Consider the following 19,967-nt stretch of genomic DNA (forward strand, 5'->3'; position numbering starts at 1 on the left):
CTGCCTCAGCGACCACCCGTGTGCTCAGCTTGAATCTCGGAGGACTTCCCACGGATGGTCGGATTTCGGTTGTTTTCTGAGGTTTCAGGAATTGCCCGAGAACAGCCGCAGGCATCACAGGCAGAACAGCACAACGAGGAGCTCACACACTCACACACACTCTTTCACACTCACTCACACACACAGTTGTGCACACACACACTCACACAGTCTCACACTCACACACAAGTCCATCACGCCCAGCTTCTTGCTTGCTCTGCAACGGTGGCTGGTCCCCGATCTCTCTGAGCCTCTGCTTCTGCAACTGGGGACGGGTCCACCTGGGCCAGGGGCTCCGTGTAGGGGAACATGGGGCTGTGCGCCGGGAGCTCCGCGCAGGGTGGGGACACGTGGCTGTGTGCTGGGGGTTCTGTGCAGGGGGACATGGGGCCATGCACCGGCGACTCTTTGTGGAGTGTGGACACGGGGCCCTGCTCCGAGGGCTCTGCAGGAGCTCCTGGATCTGGAACTGAGGCCTCTGCTCTCCCCCTGCCAGCCTTGCGACTCAGACCATTGGACCTTGTCTCCTACCCTCAAAGTGAGTCCCCCAGAGGACACGTGTTGTAGGCCGTGTCACAGCACATGGTCCACAAGGTGGCTCCCACTCCCCCAGTCCATAAAAATACTGACCCCTTGTCCACAAGCGCATTGTATATATATATGATATACATAAAAGAAAGAAAAACTACCTTTTCCGAATGTACCAAAAAAGAATACAGCTTCTAGGAGCCACCGGAGTCTGGAAGAGAATCCTGCCCGCCGTGGAAGCCCCTATAGGAGCCTGGACTTTGTGCAGAGGGAGCAGGAGGTCCGCTGGCCTCGGTCTGTGATGCTCTCGTGGACAGAGCGGGGGCTGGGTCTGTAAGCTCACCGCTCCCGCCCAGCCGGCAATAGGCCTGGGTACAGGAGGGCGGGGGCTTCTTGGGTGACAGTGAGGGGTCTGTGAGCTCACACGGCCACCGGGGAAAATGCCTTACATTAATTTAGGAAGCGATGTTACAAAATAGCTTGACGCATGTGCTGAAAAAATACTCGTTACGTTAAATGATGTGTCCTCGCCTGTCCTGGGGCTGCATGGACTCCCTGTGGCCCGGGGCGCGCTCTGGAATTTGAATTTATGGAAATAATCAGTGACTTGAGCTGCTCTAAGCCACTTCAGCTGCTTCGACTACACACCAAGTGCCAGGTGCGGAAGAAAACGGAATCATGTCACTATCTGATTAGTCGGGTTTGCGGTAACCGAAGTCGACCGTATATATTAGGTCCAAGTGATTAAAACATAAAAAACGGCTGGTGTTAAATTAGACAGTAAGTGTGGGAGTCCCTCCGTGAATTCCAAGCTTCCGTCTCGCCTCCAGCTCCCCAGGTAATCCGGTGCCAGGCCCCGTGCAGACAACTGGTGAAGCAGAAACACAGCTGGGATCGTGGGCGCCACTGAATCAACCTCAGAACCCCCAAAATAGCCCCAGGGCAGGGGGGACCGTGGGGCGGGGGTGTGGCTCCAGCCAGGGCAGGCTCCGCGGGCCTTTTCCCAAGCAGACTCCCTTCCACGCTCACACCCAGGAAACGCAGGCCTGTTCACCCAGGGCAGGGAGGCCTGGCGGGTCAGCCGGGCAGCCTGGAGCTCGGTGCAGCCTGGGCTCTTCTCTGATCTGTCAGGATGCACTTGCCTTTTTATAGGAAATTCCTCTCATTCTTCACACTGGAGCATGATGCTCTCGCTGGGACCACGACCTCACGGCCAGGGAGACCACAGGGCTGAGGGTGGGTGGACAGCTCGGAGGCCCGGAGCCTCCACGGAGCTCCACCCTGGGGATCTCCAGCCAAGACACCCGGGACAAGAGAGGAGGGGTGAGGGAGGAAGAGAGCTGGAGAGAGAAGGGGCACCCCATGCCCTTCGACAGCCAGACCTGCGCAGGTCACTCAGACGACACCCCTCTCATGGGTCTCCCGGAGGAACGTGTGTGCCCCGAGTCCCCCTGCTAAAACCACGTCAGCAGCAGCTCTGTGGGGCTCAGCGGGATAAGAGGGCACGCAGGGCCTCTGTTCTGCACCTCTGCGTAAAGGACCGCGGCCTCTAGTTTCCAAATGAAGTCACTTTTCTGTGTCACCAGCGGGTGGGGATGTCCTCTTCCGGGACCCCCCCAAGGCTGGTCAGGCCCACAGAGCAACGCCGTGCTTCCTGCACTGACCATCTCGCCACTTCCTGGACATTCGAAACCACTTCATGGAGAGGGAAAACCGACAATCAAAGGTACGTTGGGATAGCTCTTCAGAGTGCACCAGGCGTAGGAACCCGATCCCGGCACCTTGAAAAGCACTGGAGAAGGAAGCCGCCAACAAAATGACAAGGTGGGGGCGCCTGGGTCCTCAGTGGGTTAAAGCCTCTCCTTCGGCTCAGGTCATGATCCCAGGGTCCTGGGATCGAGCCCCACATTGGGCTCTCTGCTCAGCGGGGAGCCTGCTTCCTCCTCTCTCTCTGCCTGCTTCTCTGCCTACTTGTGATCTGTCTCTGTCAAATAAATAAATAAATTCTTAAAAAAAAAAAAATGACAAGGCAACCTCCTGAATGGGAGGAGGTATTTGCAAATGACATGTTCAACAAGGGGCTGATATCCAAACTAAGTAAAGAACTTTTACAAATCAGCACAAAACTAAAAAACCAAACAAAACAAAGAATCCAATTAAAAATGGGCAGAGGACCTGAACAAACATTTTTTCAAAGACGACGTCCAAATGGCCAACAGACCCATGAAAGATGCTCAACATCGCTCGGCATCAGGGAAACACAAATCAAAACCATGAAGAGACCCCACCTCACACCAGTCAGAATGGCCAAAATTAACAAAGCAGCAAACAGATGTTGGCGAGGATGCGGAGAAAAGGGACCCTCGTGCACTGTGTGTGGGAACGCAGCTGGTGCGGCCGCTCTGAGCAGTGAGCAGGGTCCTCAGAAAGCTAAAAATAGAGCTACCCTGTAACCAGTAAACGCAATGAAAATGAAAACTTTAACTCAAAAGATACACAGCCACAGTGTTTATAGCAGCAAAGCCCACAATGGCCAAAGTATGGAGAGCCAAAGCTGTCTGTCAACAGAGGAGGCGGTGTGCGTGTGTGGTGGAGTACTACGCAGCCGTCAAAAAGAATGAGATCTGCAGTGACACGGATAGAGCCAGCGAGTATGATGTTGAGTGAGATACATCAGCGAAAGACAAACATCATCGGAGTCAGGCTCCTACTCCAAAAGCAGCGTTCACCGAGATGCCACAGAGCCCACAGACCCTGGGACCCTGTTCCCACCAGCTCGCTCCCTGCTTGTGTGTCTTCGGTCCAAGCTCGGAGCACCCCTGCCCACCAGCGTCCATCCGAAGGTGGGACTTGATAAAACCTGCCCTTGGTGGTGGGGAGCCAAGGGCACCAGGAACACGACCATCCCTGTGTCCACACCTGCGGCTGTTCGAGGGACGGGGACTGAGGACTGCTCAGGTCATGGTCCAGGCGCCTGGCAAAGCCTGAGGACGCAGTTAATCTTCCCACACAAATGAAGAAGTCGGGTCATCCAAGACGTACAGAAATTACCGAAATTCACACTTCCATGAAAACTGTCACCCTCTGGTCACGGCACGAGTGTGGAAGAGTCGATGACAAGAGGAAGTGGTCTGCACATGGCCCCAAAAAGGCAGACCCGTGCTCCACCCCAGAGCCCATGTGTTTGCGACATGAGGACCTGAGAGCAGGTGGCCCTGAACCCAGCAAGAGGCATCCTTGTAAGACGCAGAGACAGGCACAGACGGGACAGAGACAGACAGACGCGGACAGGGCAGAGACAGGAGGACCCCACAAGCTGGAGAGGCAGGAGGGACCGTCCCTGGAGCAGCAGGAGGGAAAGCGGCCCTGGACACCTTGACCTCCAGCTGCTGTCTCCAGAGCCATGAGGGGCAGAGTCTGGGTCTCTGAGCCACCCCGCTGTGGTCACTGACACACGGTGTGCCCGGGACACATGCCAGCTCTCTGGACCTCTGTGCCCAGGTCCCAAGGACAGGATGGCCTCCAGCTGCAAGCCAGCCCCAGGACAGACTGCACAGCTCCCAGCGGAGGCTCCTCACCCAGAAGCCTGGGCTCTTGCGGGGGCCAAGCCGGGGAAGACCCCCGCCCAGCAGGCCCGGCAAAGGGCCCCTCGCCACCTGCAAGGCCTGAATCGTCACGTCCATACAGCACCCAGACTTCGGGCTTTGGGAGCCGCCGGGGCAGCACAGTCCCCGCGCACCGTGGAGCCCGGAGCCAACACCTGTGTTGTTCCCACGCAGGTTTCTAGGCCCCGGGATACAGGCCTGTTTCCATACAAGTAGGTTCTCCTAGAAACAAAATCCGCATCCTTACTGAGACCTGCTCTGATCTGTAGCCCAATATCCGGACCCCCGGCGGGAAAGGGCAGCTCCACTCCACCCCGGAAGTGAACCCCGTGCCCCCCCTGTGCGCAACCACAGGAAGACGCAGCTCGTGTCTGCAGCACCCAGGGGGACGGCGATCGGTGACAACGGTGACGAGGAGAGAGAGCCTGCACCGGGGCTGAGCCCCACGGAGCGCGGGGCAGCGGGCTGAGCACGGAAGGGGCACGAACGCACTTCATCCTCACGAGAGCACCGTCCGACGGAAATTAAGAGGATCACCTTATAAATCAGGAAAACGGGCCCACGCGACTCACAGCAGATCCGTCTCCAAAGCCCGTGAAGGGCGCCGTCACCCGGCCCGCCTGCTCCCGCAGAGGGCGACGGTCCGCCATGGGGCTAGGTGGGAGGCAGGAAGAGGCCACGGAGCCGCGTCCTTGGGCCAGGCCGCCCTTGTCGTGGCAGACGAGCTGCTTTACAGGGACACAGGGCACACGGGAGGACTCAGCAACTGGGATTCCATCGGCGCAGGCCGTGTGCGCGCGCATGTCGGGTGTGGTGCGCGGGTGCCTGGATCTCTGAGCAGGGTGCACGTGTGTGTGTGTGCAGCACACTCGTGTGCACGTGTGTGTGCCCCACACTCGTGTGCCTGCGTCTCTGCGTGGGTTCACGTGCGTGTGCACAGGTGCACTATCTCTGGCTGCACTGTGTGCATGGGTCTCCGTGAGCACGTGTGCACGGTGCCGGCACCTCAAAGAGCACATCTGGGCCTGTGCGCGTGCAGAAAGTGAGGGGCAGACTCTGGGGTGAGCCCGGGGAGCAGCTCGGCCAGGTGTACCTGAGACCGGGGGTATCTGGACCTCAGTTCGCCCACGCTGAGAAGACAGGGAGTCGAGTGTCCGGGCTGTGAGCCCCCGTGCTGCTCAGGGTTCTACCTCACGACTGTCCCCGAAGGAGAGCCGCAGGCGGGCTCCTCTGCAAGGCAGGGGAGGGCAAGAGCGGGGTGGCCTGCCACAGGCAGACGCTGCCCAGGCGCGGGGCCAGGTGGGGGCTCCTCCCTCAGAACCAAGGCCTGCACGGGTCCCCCTGGGGCCGTGGGGTCTTAGAACAGTGCACACGGTGGCCTCTGGACGCCACACGTGGGGACATGGCTTGGAGGAGGAGGGAGGCCAGGACGCCGCCGGCTCAGCCGTCAACGAGGCCTGGTGCTTGTGTCTTTCAGGAATTTGCAGACTCCGTGTCCCAGCTGGTCACGCAGAAGTTCCACGAGCTGACCGTGGGCCTGGCGTCCGTGCACGCCCGCCACAAAGCCCTGGCAGGAATCGTCATGACCACAGGTAATGCCTCTTGTTTTTCCTGTGGGATCCCATCCGCAAGGACGGGAGACTCCGCGCCTGCCTGACCGTGGACAACAGGCGGGGCTCCCTTCCACACGAAGCCGTGAAAGAGAAATCCAGCAGTAGGACACAGAGAGCTCAGTGACGATCGTGGCAGATCAGCAAAGCGCCGCTGACACGTGCTCAGACCAGCTCTGCGCACGCGCCTCGACACCCACGACGAAGGGCCACCGGAGGACGGGCCGGTGTCTTTCGGGTCAGGCTCCCCGCCTCGCGGTTGAGAACACCGTGCGCTGCTGCTGTTGGCACGGTGGGAACCCGAGGTCAGGCCCGGCCACTGACCAGTTGCCTTAGGCTGGTGGGGGGCGGGGGGCGCATCTTAGTAAGATGGAACGCCTCCCCTGCCCGGACTGCATGAGCAGAAAAGGCGTGAGAAATGCTGTGAGCGGCAGCGACGACTCGATGAGGTTGGTGTGCTGAGGCAGAGGCAGCTCCGTCTCATCGGTGACCCTCCTGCATCCGGGCATGCGTTCTGCCCTTCCGTCCACCTGCCACCGTGCAGAAGGTGGAACGTTCTAGACTGAGGGCCAGGAGTTCACCTCCGTCAAGATCATTCCCGCTGGACGGGCACTGCCTTCTCCGGCAGCCCGAGCCACTGACCGGAGGCATGGGTGTGCCGGGCAGCGCCCCCTGCCCCAGCCCCCACGTCAGGACACAGTCCAGGGACTGGCGAGACATGGGGCTAGCCAAGATCAGCTTCCTGGGTTTGAATCCCTGGTGCACCCGCCGGTGACCCACGTCAGCGAGCCCTTGGCGACTCAGAGGGACGGAAGGGAGTAGGGAAGAGAGGAGGAGAGGCAGGAGCCGCGCCTCTCCTTCACAGGGCTCTATTTCCTACTCCCGGTCGCTTAGAGCTGCCAAGTCCTTTCCCCGGCATTGCCCAGCTCTGTAGCTAATGGTCCAATATCTTCCCACTTTTCTGGAAAACTCGATTCTAGGAAGTCTTGAAAGCTACTCTCAGACGTGCCTTGGAAAACAGTAACATTTTACAGAGACTCACGGGAAAGCGACCGGCAAATGCACTGGTTTGGTGCCGGCGATCTACCCGCGTGAACGGAGCAGCGTGTTGTAGGAGGCGAGGCGGTCCGAGGTGACACCTTCCCAACTAGTGACCACAAACACTAGAGGGTACACGGCTGAAACTTGCTGGAAAGAGACGGTTTAACAAACACATGGATTAACAAAGGCTTAGGACGATGTGTGCAGAATTACTGGCAGAACAGCTTGTCGAAACCGTTCACCCAAAGGACGCAACACTGACCTGACTTCTAGTTCACGTGTTTGAGCAAATGCACAGGACGGTCTGGAGGGAAGGGTGCTCTCCGTCGTGCCCATCTCTATCTCTGCCACAACGTGGGGATCCTGAAGGAAACCCTGAGCCCGACGCCTCCCGTTTCCAGATGCGACACCAGCGCGTCCGCATCACCTGGCACCTACAGGTGCTTCGCTCCAGGAGCCGCTGGGGGAACCCTGAGAGCAAGGACATGGGCTTACGAATAGAGGAGTTCTTACGGCTCTCGCAAACACGCAGGAGCCGGTAAGAATTCCCGCAGAAGGGGAGCTCGGAAGGGACCCCGCGCTCTCGTCGGCTTGGCAGGGAAGCTGCCACTGACCACTTTTTTGGGGTCCTCATGAGCCCTTCTGCATTTCCCTTGTTTCAGTCCTGAATATGGACTGCACTGGCGAAATATGCTTTTTGAGTTTTCATTATCGTGTTAGTAACGCCCACAGTTTTAGGTAACACACTTACGCTCTTCTTTCTTGACGCTCTCAAGCAGAGACAACCATGCGCCCGGCTCTGCCCGGCGGGCCGCCTCGTCCCCGACACGCGCGTCTCCTCCCGCCGCAGCCCGCACCTCCGGCCCCTCCCGCGCCACGCCTCCGGCTTCCGTCCTTTGTCCTGAGTCTAAACGCCGGAAACCGTGACACGGCCTCGCGCCGTCAGGACGCAGTGGGGGCCACCCCTGCCGAGCGCAGGCCGAGCGGGGGCTCCTGTGCTGTCCCCGCTCCACGTCCTGAGAGCACAAGGCCACCCCCCGCTCAAAGCCGCGGCACATTTAGGGTCGATGTAAAGGTGTTACGAGGCTTCCACAGTGAGCTTCGGAGTCTCACGTGGCTTTCCAGAGGCTCCGCTTTCCTTTCTTACATGGAAAAGAAGGAAGCGCCTTTGGCACACACGCTGGGCGATGGGTCCCCGTGTCCGCGGACAGGCCCACGCCCTTCTCCGGAAGGAAACACCTTCAAACGCGCAGGCTAGAGACCGGGTGCTCTCGTTCACGGGCCACGGCCGACGGCGCTCTCCCGCCACTGGAGTAGCTTTGCTTGGGGACAGTTCTGCGCTTGACGTCATCTTCCCTGAGCCTCTGGAGAGGACTTTCCTATTATCTCTTGGCCCATGTTTCTAACCAGAGACGTCAGGCTGGCGTCTCGGCCGGATGCCCCCGCCCTGCCTGCGGAGGGGAAAGGCGCTTTTTGTCCCCGGAGTGTGTGTGTGTAGGCATAAGCTACGCACCTGCTCTGACTCGCTGAAGCTATTTATTTCTATACTTTTTCGCACATCGTTTCTTTGATAAATCCCTTCCTTTACCCACATTTTGCCCAATTCTCAGTACTCCGAGCAGACCCTCAGTCTCTTCCCTCTCCTGGTGCATCCCCCGCCCGTTTCCTCCGTGGCCCTGGGCACTTCGGAAACTCCTGAGAGGTCTTCAAACGCCACTGCTCCTGGACTCCTGCCATCCGTGTCACTCAAGACCCCCGTCTCCCCTGGTGCCTCCTCCCTCTTGTTTTACGGAGGGGACGCTCCCCACAGCTCCCTGGCGGCCTCAGCAGCTGATGCCGAGCCTCTGCCCTCAGACTGTGGTTTCTTCATAGTCGGTCTCTCTCTTTCGTCCTGCATGTGGCTTCCGTCCTGAACGTGCGCGTCTGTGAGGAAAACGCCAGCTCTGCCCTCCCGTGTGGCGGCGGGTCCCCCGCATGCTGCCTCTCCCCCCAGTGGAAGGAGGGGCTCCTCCAAACCAGCCTCCTTGAGCCAGGTGGGCTGGGCACCAGCCAACGGCCCTTAATCAAAAGTCACCTGGGGCGCCCGCCGACGGTCCTGCTGGCTCGGCGCCCGCTTTCCCCGAGCCCACCCTGCACGCGGTTGGTCCCTCGTGACGGCTCCTGCACACGGTGCCGGGATTTCATCAGTCCCTGCACATTCCCTGGAGCCCTCTGGTCTGTGCATCCCCCGGGAGGAGGAGCGTGTGCCGCTCACTCCGCCCTCCTCAACCAGAAACTGGACGTTGTGTACCCAAGAGGTCAAGTGACGGCTCTGTCTTCTCCTTTGTTAAGAAAGCCTGATGTTTCCATGGGAAAGTGACTCTGAAGGAGCTACTGATAATGATGATTTTCATCTGATATGCAAATTTATAATGTGAGTAGCACTTTTGCACATACTAATCAAGTTAATTGCTACAACCCTGAGAAGTGGGAGAGGCAGGAATCTTAATTACAGTTTTTAAGAAATACAGACAAGGAGACGAAGGGGCTAGGTGTCTTTCCTTGAGTCGCCGGAAGGCGGGACCCCACAACCCCCTGGCCAGAGTCCCTGCACACGTGCACAGGGCGTGGTGCTGAGATATATGATCTTCGCCCGCAAAATTATTTACTTCTAAGCTTATTCAGTAAATGACCAGAAGGAAGACCTCCCGGCCTGTCTCTGTTCCCGCCCGTCTCTGCTGGCCTGTGAAGCGGTGGCTTTGACAAACTTCTTTCTGACTTAAGCTGAGGGGCTGCTCTCCACACTCCATGAACACCTGGGGTTTATTTGGCATTTTAACCAGCAAAAACGCGCATCTCTTGAAGACGGGGTGGGGAAGAAACCAGCCTCCAAAGTTGAACTTGGTGCATCAGCCCAGAAGAGCTCTGTCCAGGCCGGCAGATGCTTGTGGACAAAGTGGGCTCGCCTGTCTTACAGGGAAATCGGAAAGTTCCAAGAAATGACATGGGACACGCATTCTGCTGTGTTTTACAGCTTTTTGCTCTGAACCTAAAAGGACCACGCGGGGTGAAGAAGTCCACTTCTGCGCTGTCTGCGCCATGCTCCGCCGGAGTCTGGAGCCGGCCGTGGCCCCACAGCGGGTGTGGCGGTCCTGAGGAGTCCCGACAGCTGAACCACAGCCAGGGCGTCTCCCTCGAGCGCACGAGGGGCCTGGCTGGGCCCATCTGCACAGGGCATTGTGGAGGCACACCCAGACCCCCAGACCCTCTTTTCCCAGTTTCTCCCAAGGGACTGCCAATGACTTAGATCCTAAAAATGAAAGTGGGTCTTTCCATTTACATTCAGGAGGGCACAGGGAAGCTGGGGAAGCTGAGGCAGAGCCTCACACGGGGAGGGGAGAAGGAGCCGTCACCTGACTTCAGAGGGCTGGTCCCAGAGAGTGCTGCGAGCCGAGGAGCCTCCTGGAGAGGGAGAGGGTTCAGGCCCACGGACACTCGCTGGGGCCGGCGTCCCGCCCAGCAGGAGCAGGATGCAGTGACGTCCAGTCTCGGGTTGGAAGGGTCAGGTCTAAACCATGAAGCGCCAGGTGAATCTCACTCCTGACCCCGTGGAGCACGAAGGCTGCCTTTTTCACACCGAAGCCCCCTCACATGGAGAGGGAAGGGGGATCCACCGCCGAGTAGACGTGGCCCGGCCAGAAACCACAGGAACCGACCCCAGAGTTGCACCACGCGGCCCCCAGGGAGAGCCAGCCAAGGAGGGACAGTGGCCTGACCTTCCTGAGACTCCAGAGGCCCCTCCTTGGTGAGCAGGTGCGCGAGGAAGCACAGAGCCGGACAGAGACGGCGAGCCACACCCCCACCACGGTGTCGGGCTCTTCTGCGCTCTCCCAGCTGGGCCGTAAGCCGGCACTCAGCTGCCCAAAGGACGCCAGCGGGGGCAGAAAACCCGACGCTGACCTTGGGTGTGGAGGACAAATGTGTCCGGCAAGGCCTGGCCTCCTACGGAGCAACGGGAAGCTGGGGGGCTGATGGCCTTGAGGCGCTGCGGACCTTCGGACGCATTCACAGCTCCGCACCCGTCAGCCCAGCGGACCCCGGTGTTAGGGTTCAAGTTCCCGCCGCAGAGGGTCACCGCTCTGTGGGACCGCGGGGTTGGGGGAGGCGCCCACGCCGGGAGAGCCAGCTGCCTGCTGACCCCCAGGCCATGGTCCCCGCGTCACACCCAGGGCCTCACAACCATCAGCACAACCACCACGACGGCGCCCCTCTCCCGTCACCGGAGCCCGCCTCCCGGAGGGCCTCAGTGAGAGCGTGAGTCCTGCCCACACACGAACAGGACACGGGGCTCCCACCGTAACTCGGGCAACGGGGGCCAGAGGGAGAAGCCTGGGGCGGCACCGGCAGAGCCGGCCACGGTGCTGGGAGGTTACACACGTCACACGATGCTCCTTCGTCCCACAACTCGGTGGTGCTAGTTCTAACCCCACTGTCCACACGGGACAGCAGACAAGCTCCCAGGGCCAGAGTCTCAGGTCAGTAGCAGAAACAGGGTGACGTGACCTGAAGCCTCGGGTCCTGGCGCGGGCTGCGTCATGCCCGCCTGCGCCTCGTGGCTTTATCGCCGCTCCCAGCGCAGCGCATGGAACTCGTACGCTGCGTCCTCTCCTCGGGCCGACGCACCTGCAGTATTTGGAGAAGACAGTCCTGGGGACGGCCACAAACCAAGGCTCTGGAGGGAGAGAAATCTGTGTCCAAAAGGAACATCGTGCCATGTCCCTCCCGGACGAGACACGCCTGAGCCGGCGTTTGTATGTCCACTCCAGGTCAAAGGAGTTAAAGGAAATTTAGGACAGAAACCAAAACTGAGAAGAGGAAAAAACTGACTCACAGCAAAAGTCAGATAATCGAACACAGATTCTGCCCAAGTAAGGAGAGAGCTGAAAGGGCAGGCGCTGGGCACCCCCAGCGTGCGCAGGAGGCGCCGCAGGATGCGGGGACAGGCTCCTACTGGGGACACTTCTGGGGGCCGGCCCTACATCCAAGGGGGCCGCCATCTCCCCAGGAAGCTGTGGAAACCCTACTATTGGGGCCGTGGCACTCAATAGGCACAGCACTAGAAAACGGAGTCAGAACTCATTTCTATACTGCACCCTCGGATAAACTCATGGTTCTGGTATTTGTTTCTGGGACCTGGTTGGTACATTTACCTACAGTTTTAGTCTTAGAAATTCTGTAATCAGAGCTTGCATTGTGAATATTTCTACGCAAAGGGTTTAAATGGGCTCAGAATTGCTCCGTCCCAGTTAAATTTACAAAATGACATTCCCAAAGATTGCCTAAAGCAGGGGCGGAAGTGCACGGGCTGACGAGGACGACACGAGAGGCCAGCCGGGCAGACGTGTTCACGCTAACCCCGGAACTCGTCTTGACTGTGTTTGCACATGGAGACCCGGGGCCGGTCTCCTCGGGGACAGAGAGAGGGTGCTTGCTTGCAATGAGCCTCTAAGACAGTGAACTCCCGGAGTCACTTTCTGCATCTGAATTTAGCAATTTTACTGCTTTGAGACTTTTAGCTATAGTCAGAAGGCTCTTCCACTCACCAAATGAATGCAGAGATTACCCCACATTTTGTTCTACCGCATTGACACCTTTTTTAATCAACCCAAGCCCACAGTTAACCCTCTTTGTGTCGCACACGCCTCGGGTTCGGACAGACGAGGAAGGACGCGGACCCGGGTTCCAGTGTCAGGTGGACCAGCTTCACGGCCGTGGGACCCACTGTGCTGCGTCTCTCCACGGCCGCCCCCCAGCGCTGGAACCTCTTCTTGTCCCCGTGGTTCCGCCTTTCCCAGGACGCCGCGCAGCTGCCTTTGTGCTGCGAGGGGCCTTGTCGGCGTCCCTCGCTGAGTGATGCGCCTCCAGTCTCCCTCCACGTCTCCTGGCCGCTGGACGGCTCCGATATCTTCATCCCGGAATAACTGTCCGCCATCTGGACAGACCAGCGTTTACGCAGCAGCTGCTGGAGGCCGCGCTCCAGGTGTGGCTGACTCTGAACAAAGCCGCCGCTCTCCACGCTTCTGCATCGCCTCGGATCCACCTGTTAGCGGCCCTGGGGCACGGTGCGCAGCAATGGTGCAGTTCTGGTCTCCAGACGGCTCTCTGTCACAAGACAGCGTCCCCGGCCACGGGTTTGAGATGCCGCTGCCTCTACCCTGCAGTCAGTTCCCGTCCAACTTCGGGCGGTTTCTGGACTCCGGGCTTCGTCCCCTGCTGGGACGGCCTGCATCAGAACCAGGGCCATTTGCTATCGAGCCCTCGTAACCCACTGACATCTCCTGGGCTCTGCGTCCTGCTCCTGGACTCCCCCAGAACTTCCTGGGCACCCACTGAACTCAGCTTGCGTGGTTCAAAAATAAAGAACAGAACAATATGTACTTTTCAACCACGTTTTCTTTGTCAGAAACAAGCCCTCGTGCTCTTCCTACTGGGATCACATGAGCCGTCTCCATCGCTGTAGGGAAGGTTCCGGACGTCATATCTTCCAGTCCGAGAAGGTGTGACATCCATGCGTTCCAGTGCCGTTGGTGTCTTTCGGGGGAAGTCAATGTTTTATTCAGTTTCCGTCTTGATCGTTTCTTGTTAAACTCATTCCTGTCATCTTATTTGCGGCAGCACACGGAGCCGTTTGTCCTTCTGAGTTTCTCACCCGCTGCCGTGGGTGCACACGAAACGCTGCCGATGTCTGCGTGCTGACCTGCACTGACCGCCTTCTGGCCTCTCTGGCAGCTCTAGCACTTTCTCCCCCGACGGGATTCTCCAGGGATTCCCACGTACCCAATCACATGCGTTCTCCGGCCACACAGCTCCCTCCCCGTCCCGACGACCCCACCTCCAATTCCCTTCCCCGCTGCACAGGCTAACAGCCTCAGCGAGTGCTGAGTGACGGAGCCACCGAGGGCGCGTGGCCGTGTTCCTGAGAGCAGCAGCCCCCCCTCGGCACCTCCCAACACGTGTGCACGGGGGCAGGGGTGGGGGTGTGTGTACACCTCTCTCACAGGCGTGCACACCCTCTCTCTATACGTGAGAATATAAAAAGTAGTCGGGTTTTGTCAGATGCCTTCTCAGTGTCTGTAATTATAATCCTATTTTTCTATTGCATCTTAACTGAATTGAATCCACTTCTGCATTTGCGTAATAAACCCCCCTCGTAGTAAAGCTTGGTGGTTAGTATTTGATTCAGAGTTTTGACGTCCGTGACCGAGGCTACCTGCTCTCCTTCTGGGCAGTCCCAGTCGGGCGACAGATCCGTAACAGGCATTTCATGACCAAGGCCCTCTGGGGCTTCCCTGTCCTCGAGCGCTCTAGAACACTCCATAAACAGCCTTGAGATGGGCTGCTACGTCAAGGTCGGTAGAATTCTCCCACAAAACGAACCGGGCGGGGGCTCTGTAGGAGGAGGTCTCTGATCACGCTTTCTGTTCCTTCTGTAGACGCCCGTAGGGCCATGTTTCCTGTCACCGCTGCTCGTGTTGTCCTTCAGCCACGTCACAAGACCCCATAACCCAGTCCCCCACTGGGTCGCATCTCACGGGGCCACTGCAGCCGGTGCCGCAGCCCCACTGGGGGGAGCAGCTCAGCACCTGCCCCCAAGCCCGCACGACTATGGCACCTCATAGTCTAGAATGTTCTATCAGATCAGCCTGAGGCTAGACTCACACCACCTCCTCTAAGCCTGGCTTCCTCCCCGTCACCGGCAAGAACTCGGTGAACCCAGGAACCCCGGCTCTGGCCAGCCTGTAGGGAGCCGTGCACACAGTCCCCTCCACTCCCCTTGTCCCAGTGACACTACGTGCAGACTGCATGGTATGTATCACACAATACCCTGGTTTGCGCACATTTCTGTCCGAGTCATCTCCCCAAACTCATGCTAAATTCCTGAAGGACGTGACGAGTCACACACCCGGGGCTGGCACGCAGGAGGGGAGACGCACAAAACACGAGTAAGCGAGGAATGCAGCTCCTGGGCCACGCGACCGTGCTGGGGACAGCAGAGCCCAGAGTCCAGAGAAGACTTAGCGGACAGGAGAAGGGACAGCAGTTTCTGTTTCTACAGCGGCGATTTCTGTGGAACCGAGACGGGAGCGTCAGACCAGCCCCCAGGAGAAACGTGGACAACCCTGGCACAGTCCCCCGCTGCTAAGTCACCTGCACACGCACCAGCACCCGAAGGCGGCCACTGCAAGACCACGCCCACGGGGACTCCCTCCCGGCACGCCCACGCCCTGCTCCCGTCCCGCTGGAACCTGCGGAGCGCAGAGCAGGGCACAAGACCTCTTACGCGCACAGTGTTCGGGCCGCAGGTCACTAACGTCGCTCGGGCTTGCTCTGAGGGTTCACTGCACAAGGGCCCCGGAAGAGCGGGGTGGGGGGGCTCAGGACCAGAATCCCGGGCCGCTGTCCTTGCCTCCAGGCCCAGACTCCGCGTGTGAGGCAGCTGCGATCGCCTTCCCCCCGCGGGACAAAGAACAGACTAAGGCCGTGGTCCTCCGGGATAACCCCGAACACGCTGCGGGTCAGTCATGAGTCTGGGGCCCATTCCGAAGGCTTCTTGGGTTTTGCCCATCTTCCGTTCTCACCAAGAATGTTTCGTTGACAAAACTCCCTGGACCGCGGTCAGGAGGAGCACTATCCTGTGACACAAATCGTGCTCCACTGTGTGAAGGACCCACCCGCTCCTGGTGGGTCCCAGCAGGTCCGCGGTAGGAAAGGGGAACTCGGAGCCCGGCAGAGCGGGGAGGGGCATGTCCAGGTGCCCCCGTCGATGGCTAAGAATCTGGTAGAGAGAGTCAGAAAGCCACCCCACTAGTCTGACCTCGAAACTCTCTGCTCTTGCACATACAAAGAGCAGAAAAAGATCACAATGACTCGGCACCCAGTGAGTCTCTCTTCCGGGGTCACTTAGGATGGCCAGCAGCAAACAGAAGTCTTCCGAGTTCTAGAACTAGGCTTCCTAGCTCTCCCCTCAGACCCGTGAAAACTTCTGTCCCGGGGCTCCCAGGGCCTGGGACACAGCTGCCCGGACCCTGGCAGCAGAGGCGGGAGGAGCCGCGCAGCGTGGGACGGAGCACTGTCACCTGCTCCTTGGCTCCCGGCTGTGCCGACACTCTTTAGGGAAACTGGAAAGCCTCCCTGCTGTCTGTGACGTGGGGCTCACACATGGGCCTTAAGTTTCAGGAAACAGAATCTGCAGCACAGACACTGCTCCTGAAATGCGGTGGTAGAATCGAGGCCAGAGCCAGGGAAGCTCCCACCTCTGGGCTGGGCCTGGGGAAGGGTCCGTCCAACCAGACACGCCTACCCCCAGCCCTGAAACGCACTTCTGTCAAGGGACACACCTGGGGCCTGGTGCTCTAGGGCAGGTGAAGGAGGGTGTTCCTGCCGCCCAGCCCGCTTGCTTTCGGGGCCCCCTGGCCTCGAGGTCCAGACTGCTGAGCCTGGGACCCAGGCACCCACACATCCTGCAGGCCCTGGGCCTTGACCTCCCCTGACCTGGGGATGTGCTCCAGCTTCAGGACAAACGGGTAAAGAGCCAAGCGCTAGGGGACATAGAGACAGGCCTGCTCAGAGAACCCAGACGTGGGCTCCGCTCCTACCCGTGGTCCCAGGTCTTCTCTTAAGTCCTGAACAGCGCCTCCGGGGTGAACGTGCAGGGGTGCAGGGGCGGGCCCGGGGCGTGTTCTCATGGGAATCCCCGTCCTGCACACATGCTTCCACGGGCGAATTACTCTAAGAAGATGCGACTCTCATTCCATGGGACGAGGGGGAGGTGGCGGCAGGATTTCCGGGGCTCATCCGGGCCGTCACGGCACGGCCAGGCACAGGGCTCTGCCCCCACTTTCGGAACCTCAGCCTGACATCCAGCAGCCCGCCAGGCCTCCTCCCCTCCCGGTGGGCGCCGCGCTGCTCCTGCTGCCATGTCTGGGGAGGGACTGCGCCTCTTGCCATGGGCACTGGTGACCGTCGAGGCTCTGGTGGCAGGAGGTCTCCTGCAGGTTGGGGTCAGGGTCAGAAGAGGGGAGCGCGGACTCACACCCACACAGGTGGTCTGATGGCCTCTCTGCCCCGCAGGCCTGGACGTGAGGCAGGCGCAGGTCATCGTGCTGTCCTCGGGGACCAAGTGCATCAGCGGCGAGCACATCAATGACCAGGGGCTCGTGGTGAACGACTGCCACGCGGAGATCGTGGCCCGGAGAGCGCTGCTGCACTTCCTGTACGCGCAGCTGGAGCTGCACCTGAGGTAAGGGGCGGCCCGGGACAGCAGGGTGCGTCGCCGGGACCGGCAGCACCTCCCGGTCCAGACAGAGGCGTCCTCAGAGCACAGGCTACCCCCACATACGTGCCCACACGCAGGAACACGCCCTAGCCTGGTGGCGTCTCCTGGGTCCTCCCGTGGGGAAGGGACGGGGAAGCTCCTGGGGTCTGTCATAAGGTCGCAGATCCCTCGGGGGGCCCACCTCACCATCTCCCAGAGGCCCTGCCTCCTGACGCATCCTTCCACAATGGAATCTGGGGGCACACACGCAGCCTCCGGCCAGGAAGTCACCGCAGAGCGGTGTTTCCCCAGGACGACAGCACCGCAGGTTCAGGCCCGGGCCGCCGGAGCCAGGCTCTCTTGAGGAGGCTCAGGACGCCGTCCCGCCAAGGAAACGGCTCAGAAACAGGGAGGTCAGCTCTGGGGCTGCCGAGGGTGCTAGGGACCGGCCTCCCAAACACGGGTTAGGGTTTCGCCTCCTAAACACCCAACTCACAGCACCAGGCCGCCAACAATGACCACTGGCCTTGGAGCCCGGGAGCAGAGGCAGGAGGCAGACAGGCTCGTGGCGTGTCTCGGGGTTTCCTGGGGGGGACATCGCTCGGCTGCCGTGGGATCTCAGGACCCAGCCGACATGTTCCATCACCAACGGGGCAGAACGGGGGACGGCACGAGCAGCAGAACGCCAGAGTTCGGTGGACACAGCCTCCTGTCCTCGGGCTGGGGCTTCCGAGGGCAGGGGCCTGTGCCCATCACGGGCTGGGGGAACAGGGACACCACCCTGGGGCACGGTGGGTGCAGAAGGAAAGCGGGTCCCTCCAGGGGCTGGAGGCCAAGCCCTCTCCACTTTGCAAAGTGGCTGCGCTGACTCCTGGGCACCCCAAGCCGTGAGCCCCAGGAGGAGGTTTATAATGCGGAGAGGTGGCTGAGCGTCACCGAGGGGCCGGCTCCGCACTGGGCAGCCCGAGACGCAACATTCCGGGGCGCCGGGGGCCAGCCGGGTCTCCTTGCCTGTGTCACTGCCATCTCCTCCCGACACGGCCCTGCGGGGAGAAAGCCTATGTGGGCGGGGGGGGGGGCGACAAGGGGGAAATAAGACACTAAATCAGGCAAAGCGTCGGCCCAGTGGGCGCCTTCTCTGCTCGGTTCGTACGAGGTGACCAGGACCCTCTCTCTGGCCCTAGCAAGCGGCGGGAGGACTCGGAGCACTCGATATTCGAGCGGTCCAAGGACGGCGGCTACCGGCTGCGGGACAACGTGCTGTTCCATCTCTACGTGAGCACGTCCCCCTGCGGAGACGCCAGGCTCCATTCGCCCTACGAGATCACCGCGGACCGTAAGGCACAGCCCCCTCCTCCGCCGGGCCCCGGGCCCCGGGCCCCGTGCCAGGCCACGTGTGCTGACCACACTCGCGCTCGGGGCCTGGCGGCCTCTGCGGTGCTCGGGGGGGGCCGCCCGAAGCCGCAGTGTGAATCACGGAGAGTAGGGTCACTCCCCTTCATTTCAATGGGTCGGCAGCCTGCACCCCAGTCTGCAGAAGGACAGGGCAAGGTGACAGCAGTTACACGGAGCACGAGCGAATTACTTTTCTGCAACTTTGTTTGCAGCTTTGCAGAATAACGCTGAGCTTGGTTATTTATGAACAACAAAGCTAGGGGCAGGTGTTGCCGCAGGGTGTCCACCTCCCACGTGGAGCGTTGGGCAGGACCCGCCCTCCCGGGGGTTGGATCAGAGCAGGGCTGAGTGACAGCATCCCCCGACATACAGGTCCAGTGACATCAGCATCTCCAGGAAGAAGTGTTCAGCTGCTCCAGAGTGCCAGGAAACTGTCCCTGACATGGCGTGTGCGTACAACGCACACCGTGCACACGTGTGCACCACACACACACACACACGTGCGCACACATGCAGAGACCCCCAGAAGCATGTGTGCATACAACACGCACCGTGCACACGTGTGCACCACACGCACACACGCGCACACACACACGCGCACACACTCCTGCCCCAGAAGCAGCACCAGGCAAACAGGTCGGCAGTGAGACGGCACGAATATGAGGGAGATGCCGATTCATCCCAGGAAACCCACCGCAGGCAGGACGCACGGAGGGAAGATTTATTTTTGGCTCTGATTTCCCCCCAGCCCGCGGAAGGCTGCGCTGGTGCTCCAGTGACCAGTGGAAGCAAAGAAAAGCCCTCTGAAGCCTGCTGCGCGAGGCTCCGATGAGATAAGGGAGGTGCAGGGAAAAGAGCCCTTTGAGAAACCCTACATGATGTAACGTGATCTATTTCTCGAACGCGGGTCGCGGCCTGGCCCAGAAGAATCCCTTCTCCTTCCCGCCCGCTCCGCTCCAAGACCACGGCTCCCCTCTCCCAAGCAGCGTTTTCCTCACTGTCTTCCTCTGCAGCTGCTGGGGTTACAGACAGCGGGCAGGTCTTCCTCACTGTCTGGGGCCACATGTCCCTGATCCAGAGGCTGGCAGGTCTGCCGTCTGGTGACAGCCTCATCTTGGGTCTTGGAATGCGTCTTGTCCTGTGTCCTCACCGGAGGAAGGGACAAGGGGGCTTCCTGGGGCTCTTTCAAAGGGCACGAATCCCATCATGGGGGGACACCATCCCCTTGGGGATTTGGGCTTCAACACGGGAGTTTTTGAGGGTCACAAACTCAGTCCAGAGCCACACCCTCCGGAAAGGAAGGGGCAGAGTCAAATCAAATTGAGAGTCATGGGAAGGGCACCCATGAGCTACCAGGGGCTTTCAGGGAGCTGCCCCAGGACAGACAGAGGGCTGGGGTGTCCTGGCAGGTGACCGCAGGTGTGTCCACCGTCAAGGGCCACGCAGGCACGGCTT

General features: G+C 60.0%; 1 protein-coding gene across 1 annotated transcript in view; it reads left to right on the forward strand.

Annotated features, from left to right (window-relative positions):
* The window catches only part of ADARB2 (adenosine deaminase RNA specific B2 (inactive)), a 356,490-nt gene that overhangs the window by 296,538 nt on the left and 39,985 nt on the right, over nt 1-19,967 (forward strand). Inside the window, exons 4-6 of the mRNA XM_045072338.1 lie at nt 5,650-5,764; nt 16,934-17,102; nt 18,302-18,453. Of these exons, the coding sequence (XP_044928273.1) occupies nt 5,650-5,764; nt 16,934-17,102; nt 18,302-18,453 (436 nt within the window). The remainder of the gene's footprint in view (nt 1-5,649; nt 5,765-16,933; nt 17,103-18,301; nt 18,454-19,967) is intronic.

This window comes from Mustela putorius, unplaced genomic scaffold, assembly GCF_011764305.1.
Source record: "Mustela putorius furo isolate JIRA1106 unplaced genomic scaffold, ASM1176430v1.1 tig00004033_pilon_pilon_pilon, whole genome shotgun sequence".
In the NCBI taxonomy this organism is placed as follows: domain Eukaryota; kingdom Metazoa; phylum Chordata; class Mammalia; order Carnivora; family Mustelidae; genus Mustela; species Mustela putorius.